The following is a 9,987-nucleotide window of genomic DNA, read 5'->3' on the forward strand; positions in this document are numbered from 1 at the left end:
AAGGGAGGTCTGAAGGCCTTGGGAGGGTGCTCTGGGCCTTCTCAGGGGATCCTAAGTCCAGAGTGGTGACCAGGGGGTTTGGGATAGCAGGTGCCACGAAAGGCCTTGCTTGGAAGCCTTGGAGCGCTGCTGCCAAAGAGAGCAGGCTGGGCCGGCCTAAGCAGGCTGTGGGTCTTCCTCAGTGTAAGGCGGCTTCTCATGCTTTCTTCTCAAAACGGGGTTCAGTCTCATGAAGCTGCCTCATACTGAATCAGACTTTTTCTCTCTCAAGTTCAGTATTGTCTGCTGAGACTGGCAGCAGCTCTCCAGGGTCTCAGGCGGAGGTCTTTCCCGTCACCTGCCGCCTGGTCTTTTTAACTGGAGATGCTGGGGATTGAACCTGGGACCTTCTGCAGGCCGAGCAGATGCTCTTCCCCTGAGCCACAGCCCCTCTTTACAGCTCTCCAGGGTCTCAGGCGGAGGTCTTTCCCGTCACCTGCCGCCTGGTCTTTTTAACTGGAGATGCTGGGGATTGAACCTGGGACCTTCTGCAGGCCGAGCAGATGCTCTTCCCCTGAGCCACAGCCCCTCTTTACAGCTCTCCAGGGTCTCAGGCGGAGGTCTTTCCCGTCACCTGCCGCCTGGTCTTTTTAACTGGAGATGCTGGGGATTGAACCTGGGACCTTCTGCAGGCCAAGCAGATGCTCTTCCCCTGAGCCACGGCTGCCTCACCTGAGTTGAGGTGGGGCTGCTAATCTTCCTACCATCTTGCCAGTGGCTCCCTGTGACGTTTTTGTCTTTCTCTCTCTCCCTCTGTTTTTATTTAAGGACCAAAAGAAGAAACTGTGAATGACTTCTGGCGAATGATTTGGGAGCAAAACACAGCGACCATTGTCATGGTGACGAACTTGAAAGAGAGGAAAGAGGTAAGCGGGTACCAGAGAGGCTGCTGTGGCCGGTGGGTGGAGAGCAGCAGAGAACGTAAGAACATCAGAGAAGCCAATGTTGGATCAGGCCAGTGGCCCATCCAGTCCAACACTCTTGTGTCACACAGTGGCCAAAAACACCAGGTGCCATCAGAAGGTCCAGCAGTGGGGCCGGGACACCAGAAGCCCTCCCACTGTTGCCCCCCCCCCAAGCACCAAGAAGACAGAGCATCCCTTGCCCCAGACCGAGAGTTCCATCTATAAGAACATCAGAGAAGCCAATGTTGGATCAGGCCAGTGGCCCATCCAGTCCAACACTCTGTGTCACACAGTGGCCAAAAATGCCAGGGGCCATCAGAAGATCCAGCAGTGGGGGCCAGGACACCAGAAGTCCTCCCACTGTTGCCCCCCCCCCCAACCAACACAGAGCATCCCTTGCCCCAGACCGAGAGGTCTTGACGGAACCTGCTCTTTTTCAAGGACAGCTCTTATCAGAATTATGGCTTGCCCAAGGTCATCCAGCCAGGTGCAAGTGGAGGAGTGGGGAATCAAACCCGGTTCTCCCAGATTAGAGTCCGCGCACTGAACCACGACACCAAACCCAGAGCCTTCTTATCAGATTGTTGAGCTGGGTCGGCCCTGGTTACTACTTGGATGTGAGACCACCAAAGAAGTCCAGGGCTGTCACGCAGAGGCAGGCAGTGGCAGACCACCTCCAAACGTCTCTTGCCTTGAAAACCCTGCGGAGTTGCCGTAAGTGGGTCGCAGCTTGATGGCAGCCCCTCCCCCCATTAGCCTTTCGTGCCTCTGCGTCACATTTCCCGCTAGCTTGTCACTGACCCACAATCGCGGGATTCTTTTTTCCCATGCGCCCCTGCCAGACCACACACTCCCCATTCCTGTGTGTCACATTATTTTCGATTGAATGTAGAACTTTGCATTTTTCTCTGTTGCGTTGCGTTTTCTGAGGTTAGAAATCTGGAGTTGAAATGATCAAGGTAGTTTTGAATTTTATTTGGTGTCGTGGTTAAGAGCACGGACTTTAATCTGGGAGAACCGGGTTTGATTCCCCACTCCTCTGCATGCAGCTCCTGGGTGACCTTGGGTCAGTCACAAGTTCTCTCAGAGCTGTTCTCTCAAGAGCAGTCCTCGAAAGAGCTCTCCCAGCCCCACCTACCTCACAGGGTGTCTGTTGTGGGGTCAGGAAGGGAAGGAGATTGCAACCTGCTCTGAGACTCCGAGTGAAGGGCAGGGTATAACTCCAATCTCCTCCTCCTCCTCTTCTTCTTCGATATCTCCTGTCTCCCTGTTTTGTATCCCCTTTTGTCCAAGTCCTTGATGAAAATGTTGAACAGCCTCACTTGAGAGCTCTGTCCAAGTTGAGGAAGTGCTATAGTTACACACTCTTGGAGTGTGCCTGCTCTCACACACACTCTCGTTGTTCCAGTCCAAAATACCCACTTCTGCCACGGAAGCTGGCTGCGTGGCCTGGGGCCAGTCACACACTCTCAGCCTAGCCTACCTCACAGGGTTGTTGTGAGGATAAAGTGGCGGAGAGGAGAATGGGGTCAGTCTCTCTGGGTCCCCACTGGGCAGGGTATAAACGAAGTAAATACATTTATTTCTATGCCACCTTTCCACCCAACTCAGGGTACCCGAGGTGGCGAACATTAAAACGTTTCAAGCATTCAAATGAATAAACTGCAGAGATGCAGAATTGGTGTACGTGAGGCACATCAGCAATGCTGCCTCTAAGCTGTGGAGTCTTGTGAGCAAAGATTCTACTCTGTGAGCTACCGGGATTAGAGCTGTGAGTGAGCAATTTGGCTACTGCATCAATTAGTTTGCTCTGGAGCCGTCCTTCCTGAGCTCAGACAAAAATGTGTGAGCCGGAAGCTAAAAAACTAAGCTAGCTCACACAAACTCAGCTCAGGGCTATTTTTGGGCAGGAACGCACAGGAACGGAGTTCCGGCTGGCTCCCAAGTTGGCCACACCCAGCAGGAACTCATTAGCATAACAGGCCACACCCAACAGCAGGAACTCATTAGGATTGGCTACATTAGGGGTGTGTGGCCTAACATGCAAAGGAGTTCCTGCTACAAAAAAAGGCCCTGGGTTTTGACCACAAACAACGTAAACAGAATAAGAAGCAAAAGGTGGGTGTGGCTGGATGACCACACTTCTGGTAACATGGGGGTGCGGCCTAATGTGCTAATGTGCTGTGCTGTCAGGGGCGTGGCCTAATATGCTAATGAGTTTCTGCTGCTGGGTGTGGCCTATTATGCTAATGCGTTCCTGCTGGGCTTTTTCTACCAAAAAAAGCTCTGGAGGGGACACTGCACATCAGTACCACTATCTGGAAATACTCCTCATGCTGCACACATGGTTGGAGGTAGTAGGTAAACAGACAGGGGCCTGGTGGAGCCCACACTGCAAAATTGAAACTCTGCGGACATGCTCTCTTTTGTGCTAAATCTTTTTTGGGGGGGTTATCTTGTTTCTTTCCAGTGTAAATGTGCCCAGTACTGGCCAGATCAGGGCTGCTGGACCTACGGAAACATCCGCGTGTCGGTAGAAGATGTGACCGTCTTGGTTGACTACACCGTGCGGAAGTTCTGCATCCAGCAGGTATCGCGCCTCGTTCCTCTCTCTTCCCTGCCTCCTCCTTCAAGTATTTCCCCAAGATTTTCAAGCTAGATTGGTGTGATCGGTGCCTCCGTATCCAAGCTTGCACCTCCCCAAATGCTGCCAGGCGGCCTTGCGTTGTTTCCGACGATCCGACGCCCCCTTTTTGTAACCCCGTTTCCCGCCCATCCACCCAGGTAGGCGACGTCACCAACAAAAAGCCCCAGCGCTTGGTGACGCAGTTCCACTTCACCAGCTGGCCCGACTTCGGAGTCCCCTTCACTCCCATCGGGATGCTGAAGTTCCTGAAGAAGGTGAAGACGTGCAACCCACAGTACGCGGGGGCCATCGTCGTCCACTGCAGGTCAGTCTTGGGGGCGGGGGTCTGTGTGTAGGAGGGCTCCCTGAGACAGCCAGAGTTTGTAGGAGCCCTCCTGGCAGTTGTTGTAGGTTAGGAGCACAGACTCTAATCTGGGCGAACTGGGTTTGATTCCCTACTCTTTCACTTGCAGCCGGCTGGGTGACCTTGGGTCAGCCATAAGTTCTCTCAGAGCTGTTCTCTCAAGGGCAGTTCCCGAGAGAGCTCGGGCGGTCCTCAAGAGAGCTCTCTCAGCCCCACCTTCCTCCCAGGGTGTCTGTTGTGGGGAGGGGAAGGGGAAGGAGATTGTAAGCCGTTCTGAGACTCCTTCAGGTAGTGAAGGGTGGGGTATAAATCCAATCTCCTCCTCCTCTGCTCCTTCTCCTTCTTCTCCCTCATAGGGCCGGCATCAGCATGCCAGGGCTCAGGGTTTCTGGTAGGGCCCACTTTGGCTAACCCACCCTCACCCCCACCCATGCACCTCTCCTGCCACCTGTCCATGGGCTTCTCCCTGCTCATTGGCTCACAAGGGCTCCCCCTCCCCTGCATTCAACATCCCAGCATTCGTGGGTAAGTATGTGCATGTGGTGTGGAACGGCAGCACGCCCAGCGGCCTCAGCAGCAGCACTACCAGCCATGTGCCTGAGCCAGGGCTGCTGGGGAAAGGGCATGAATACGGCACAGGCAGCCATGGGTTTCTGGTAGGGCCCACTTTGGCTAACCCACCCTCACCCCCACCCATGCACCTCTCCTGCCATCTGTCCATGGGCTTCTCCCTGCTCATTGGCTCACAAGGGCTCCCCCTCCCCTGCATTCAACATCCCAGCATTCGTGGGTAAGTATGTGCATGTGGTGTGGAACGGCAGCACGCCCAGCGGCCTCAGCAGCAGCACTACCAGCCATGTGCCTGAGCCAGGGCTGCTGGGGAAAGGGCATGAATACGGCACAGGCAGCCATGAACACAGCTAGTGGGAGGGCCCGTGAGCCGGGGAAGGGAGAGAACCAGTGTTCCCTCTAAGCTGAGTTAGTGTGAGCTAGCTCACAGTTTTTTAGTCTCCGGCTCACTTGTTTTTGTCTCAGCTGAGGAAGGAGGGCCCCAGAGCAAACTAGTTTATGCAGCGGCCAAATCGCTCGCTCACCACTTTGATGCCAGGAGCTCACAGAGCAGAATTTTCTGCTCACAAGGCTCCATGATTTAGAGGGAGCATTGGAGAGAACTGCAATGAGAACGATGCCATTGTCGAGAAGAGGCCGTGGCCCAGTGGAAGAGCCTCTTGCTTGGCGTGCAGAAGATCCCAGGTTCAATCCCCGGCCTCTCCAGTTAAAAAGGACCAGGCAGTGGGTGATGTGAAAGACCTCCGCCTGAAACCCTGGAGAGCCATTGCCAGTCTGAGTAGGCAATACTGACCTTGATAGACCCATAGTCTGATTCAGTATAAGACAGCTTTACATGATGGGCTGTGGCTCAGTGGTAGAGCCTCTGCTTGGCACGCAGGAGGTATGTGATTCAATCCGCGGCAACTCCAATTTAAAGGACCAGGCAGTGGGTGATGTGAAAGACCTCCGCCTGAAACCCTGGAGAGCCATTGCCAGTCTGAGTAGGCAATACTGACCTTGATAGACCCATAGTCTGATTCAGTATAAGACAGCTTTACATGATGGGCTGTGGCTCAGTGGTAGAGCATCTGCTTGGCATGTAGAAGGTCCCAGGTTCAATCCCCGGCATCTCCAGGTACAAAGGACCAGGCAGGAGGTGATGGGAAATACCTCTGCCTGAGACCCTGGAGAGCTGCTGCCTGTCTGAGTAGACAATGCTGACCTTGATGGACCGAAGGTCCGATTCAGTGTAAGGCGGCTTCATAGGTTCATGTGTCGTCGTCATTGTTCCTCCTGGAACCTCCTCTCTTCCCACTCCCCTCCCCCATGCCGCTGTCCCATGGAAGAGCCTGCCACCACAACCGTGCCCGGTCTTGTCAAGGCCAACAAGGCACCTCCTCCATGAGTGCCCACGCCACCCCTGCAGTCCCAGCCTCACAGCTCCTAGGCACACCGTCGGTCTAAAGGTGCCCCTCTCTAGAAGGCAATTCCACACTCTTTTCTGGCCGGAGGGGAGCAACGTTCTGCTGTTCCATCTCCAGATCTCAGAATTAGCACAGCACTCCTCTCCCCCTTTCTGGATTAGCACACTTGAACACACACACACACATGAAGCTGCCTTGTACTGAGTCAGACCCTCGGTCCATCGAGGTCAGCATTGTCTGCTTAGACCGGCAGCAGCGGAGGTCTTTCGCACCACCCACCGTCTGGTCCTTTGGCAATGCCGGGGACTGAACCCGGGACCTTCTGCATGCCAAGTAGATACCCGACCACTGAGCCACGGCCCCCTCCCCTAAAAAAAGTGGACCCATGAAGCGGACCCTTGGACATTTGTCTACTCAGACTGGAGGTGGCTCTCCAGGGTCTCCGGCAGATGTCTCACCCATCAATTCCTACCTGGTCCTTTTTAATTGGGGATGGCGGGGATTGAACCTGGGACCTTCTGTGTGCCAAGCAGATGCTCTTCCACTGAGCCACAGCCCTTCCCCAAACGTTACACATACATATACACATGAAGCTGCCTTATGCAGAATCAGACCCTTGGTCCCTCACGGTCAGTATTGTCTACTCAAGACTGGCAGCAGCTCTCCAGACGTCTTTCACATCACTTACTGCCTAGTCCTTTCAACTGGGAGAGCTGGCAAGTATGGGAGGAGACAGACCCTCAGTGGAAGAGCCTCTGTTTGGCATGCAGGAGGTCCCAGGTTCAATCCCCAGCTCCTCCAGTTGAAAGGACTAGGCAGTAAGTGGTTTGAAAGACCTCTGGAGAGCCAGGCACCATACTGAGCTCCCGGAGGACATCAGGGCCCCATGGGACCTTTTACAGTTCCGCAGGGCCCGCAAGACGGAGCTCTTCCACCAGGCTTTCGGTTAGGGAGCCGCACCACTTAGAGTGAGGCCCAACATCAACAGTAACATCAAACTCAATATTATACCATCAACAGCCTGGCACGACCCAGACCAGCTGTCGGCATATTGTGATTGCTGCAAACGTCGGCCATTGTTACATTAGTTGTACTAGCATTTTATAATTTATTATATTTAGGACCAGAGCTTTTTTTGCAGAAAAAGCCCAGCAGGAACTCATTAGCATAACAGGCCACACCCAACAGCCAGAACTCATTAGCATATTGGGCCACACCCCTGACAGCACAGCTCATTAGCACATTAGGCCGCACCCACATGTTACCAGAAGTGTGGTCATCCAGCCACACCCACCTTTCCCTTCTTATTCTGTTTACCTTGTTTGTTCTCAAAACCCAGGGCCTTTTTTTGTAGCAGGATCTCCTTTGCATGTTAGGCCACACACCCCTGAGGTAGCCAATCCTAATGAGTTCCTGCTGTTGGGTGTGGCCTATTATGCTAATGAGTTCCTGCTGGGCGTGGCCAACTCAGGAGCCAGCCGGAACTCCGTTCCTGTGCGTTCCTGCCCCAAAATAACCCTGTTTAGGACTGTACTGTGATTTTATCAATCTTCTTGTTTTAGTGTTTTTATACAGTTTGTAAGCCGCCCTGAGACTACCTTGCAGGGCGGGTGGGATATAAGTCAAATAAATATTATTATTCATTATTTATTTATTTTCAATGAGGAATTATTTTGCCTGTCACCTGCCTGCTGCGATCTGGCCACGTGGGTCGCTTTGCGAAGGGAGACCAGGTGGCTTGTCGGAGCTGAGTAAAAGGAGCTGTTTCTTCTCTTTCTTTCCCCACCAAGTGCTGGCGTGGGACGGACGGGAACTTTCATTGTCATCGACGCCATGCTGGACATGATGCTGACCGAGAGGAAGGTGGACGTTTACGGCTTCGTGAGCCGCATCCGGGCACAGCGCTGCCAGATGGTGCAGACAGATGTAAGTCTGGTGTGGTGGATAAGTGCGCGGACTCTAATCTGGGAGAACTGGGTTTGATTCCCCCACTCCTCCACTTGACCTTGGGCAAGCCATGGGTCTGTCAGAGATGTTCTGGGGGGGGGGGGCGGTTTCTGTCAGGGCCCTCTCAGCCCCACCTGCCTCACAGGGTGTCTGTTGCGGGGAGGGGGAGGGAAAGGAGTTTGTGAGCCGCTCTGAGACTCCCTTGGGTAGAGAAGGGCGGGGTATAAACCCAATCTCCTCCTCCTCCTCTTCTTCCTCCTCTCCCTCTTCTTCTTCCTCTTCTTCCTCCTCTTCTTCCTCTTCTTCTTCCTCTTCTTCGTCTAAGTTGGTTCTCCGGGAAGGCAAATGTTTCTTATAAGCATGGGCGGCTTCAAAAGGGAATTAGATAGGCATATGGAGCAGAGGTCCATCAGTGGCTATTAGCCACAAGGGATAGATAGGGGCTCTGGGGCAAGTGATGCTCTGGCTTCTTGGTGCTTGGGGGGGGGGTCAACAGTGGGAGGGCTTCTAATGTCCTAGCCCCACTGGTGGACCTCCTGATGGCCCCTGGTATTTCTGGCCACTGTGTGACACAGAGTGTTGGACTGGATGGGCCTTTGGCTTGATCCAACATTGGCATCTCTTATGTTCTTATGTCAGCTTTCATAGGCCAGTCGCTCACTTTTCCTTAATCTAGATTTGAGTCCGGTAGTGCATTAGGGACCAACAAGATTTTCGGGGTATCAGCTTTCGAGAGTCAGTGCTCCCTCCCTTGTCACTTTATTCTCTTTTGTAAGAGTGCCTAAAGGACCTTAGGCTGCACCCGGGAGCTGCAACCGGGAGCCCTTCTGCACACCCAGTAGGCAGCCTTGGGTTGCCTTCATCCCTTCAGCGTCTGCAGTAGCAATTGCAGTTCTTTTCTTTTTTTTAATAGACATTTTGCTAATGAGTCATGGGCAATGGAAGGGGGGTGGGCGGGCATTGAGGAGATACGGTAAGGAAATGCTGTAAAAAATGTTAATGTTTTAAGCACGTTTGTATTTTGAGGTTAAAAATAGTACCGTTAATTGGGTTTGCCTGTGCCCTTCATAAAGTTTATATCTCTGGTACCCGGCATGATGTTTTATGGCACACATGGCCTGGCCCGACAAAGTGACAGTTACGTCAGATCCCAAAATGTGTTTGACGCCTCTGCGGGGTCTCCATACATCAGATGTGATTTGATAACACTTTACACACACACACACAGCTCCCTTAGATTGTGTCTCCCAAGCCTCTCTAATCTGGGAGAACCGGGTTTGATTCCACATGCAGCTGCTGGAGTGACCTTGGGTCGGTCGCAAGTTCTCTCAGAGCTGTTCTCTCAAAAGCAGTTTCTCTCAGAGCTCTCTCAGCCCCACCACTGGGTGTCTGTTGGGGGGAGGGGGAGGGGAAGGAAATTGTAAGCCGCTCTGAGACTCCGAGTGAAGGGCAGGCTATAAATCCAGTCTCTTCTCTTCTTCTCTCTTCTTGTGGGGAGGAAAAGGGAAGGCGATTGTCAGCCGCTTTGAGACTCCTCAGGGCAGAGAAAAGCCGGGTATGAACACCTGCTCTTCTTCTTCTTCTTCCAGATGCAGTACGTCTTCATCTACCAAGCCCTCCTGGAGCATTATCTGTATGGAGACACAGAGCTGGAGGTGACCTCGCTGGAGATCCACCTCCAGAAGATTTATAACAAGGTCCCAGGGACCAGCACCAATGGATTGGAGGAAGAGTTTAAGGTACGTGGTCACCATGGCACCTCATTGCTCTGCCACCGGGGAAGTGTGCTGGCAGACCTGTCTAAGCCCATCAACCTGGTCATATCGGCTGAAAGCTGCATTTTGCTTCATCCACAAGATTATAGGATTGTGTAGGGCAGGGGTAATTTCCTGCCGGAGCGCACAGGAGCGGAGCTCCGGCAGTAAAGAGGCCAGGGGGCGGGCACATGGAACAAGCCCCACCCCCTGCTCCCAGCAGCCCTCAGTCAGAGCAAGAAGCAGCCAGGTAAGTTGCAGAGCCCCCCCCCCGGCCCCCCGGCCCAAAACAGTCCAGTGGCAACTTTTAAGACCAAGTTTTATTCAGGTACAAGCTCTCCCTCCTCTGTGAGGACAGATCTGCACGCCCCCCCCC

At 53.4% G+C, this 9,987-nt stretch overlaps 1 protein-coding gene across 1 annotated transcript in view; it reads left to right on the top strand.

Annotated features, from left to right (window-relative positions):
* The window catches only part of LOC107117584 (receptor-type tyrosine-protein phosphatase alpha-like), a 155,405-nt gene that overhangs the window by 131,888 nt on the left and 13,530 nt on the right, over positions 1–9,987 (top strand). Inside the window, exons 8-12 of the mRNA XM_015419729.1 lie at positions 808–905; positions 3,415–3,534; positions 3,729–3,895; positions 7,701–7,836; positions 9,447–9,596. Of these exons, the coding sequence (XP_015275215.1) occupies positions 808–905; positions 3,415–3,534; positions 3,729–3,895; positions 7,701–7,836; positions 9,447–9,596 (671 nt within the window). The remainder of the gene's footprint in view (positions 1–807; positions 906–3,414; positions 3,535–3,728; positions 3,896–7,700; positions 7,837–9,446; positions 9,597–9,987) is intronic.

Source organism: Gekko japonicus, unplaced genomic scaffold (genome assembly GCF_001447785.1).
Source record: "Gekko japonicus isolate JY-2015 unplaced genomic scaffold, Gekko_japonicus_V1.1 scaffold1885, whole genome shotgun sequence".
Taxonomy (NCBI): Eukaryota; Metazoa; Chordata; class Lepidosauria; order Squamata; family Gekkonidae; genus Gekko; species Gekko japonicus.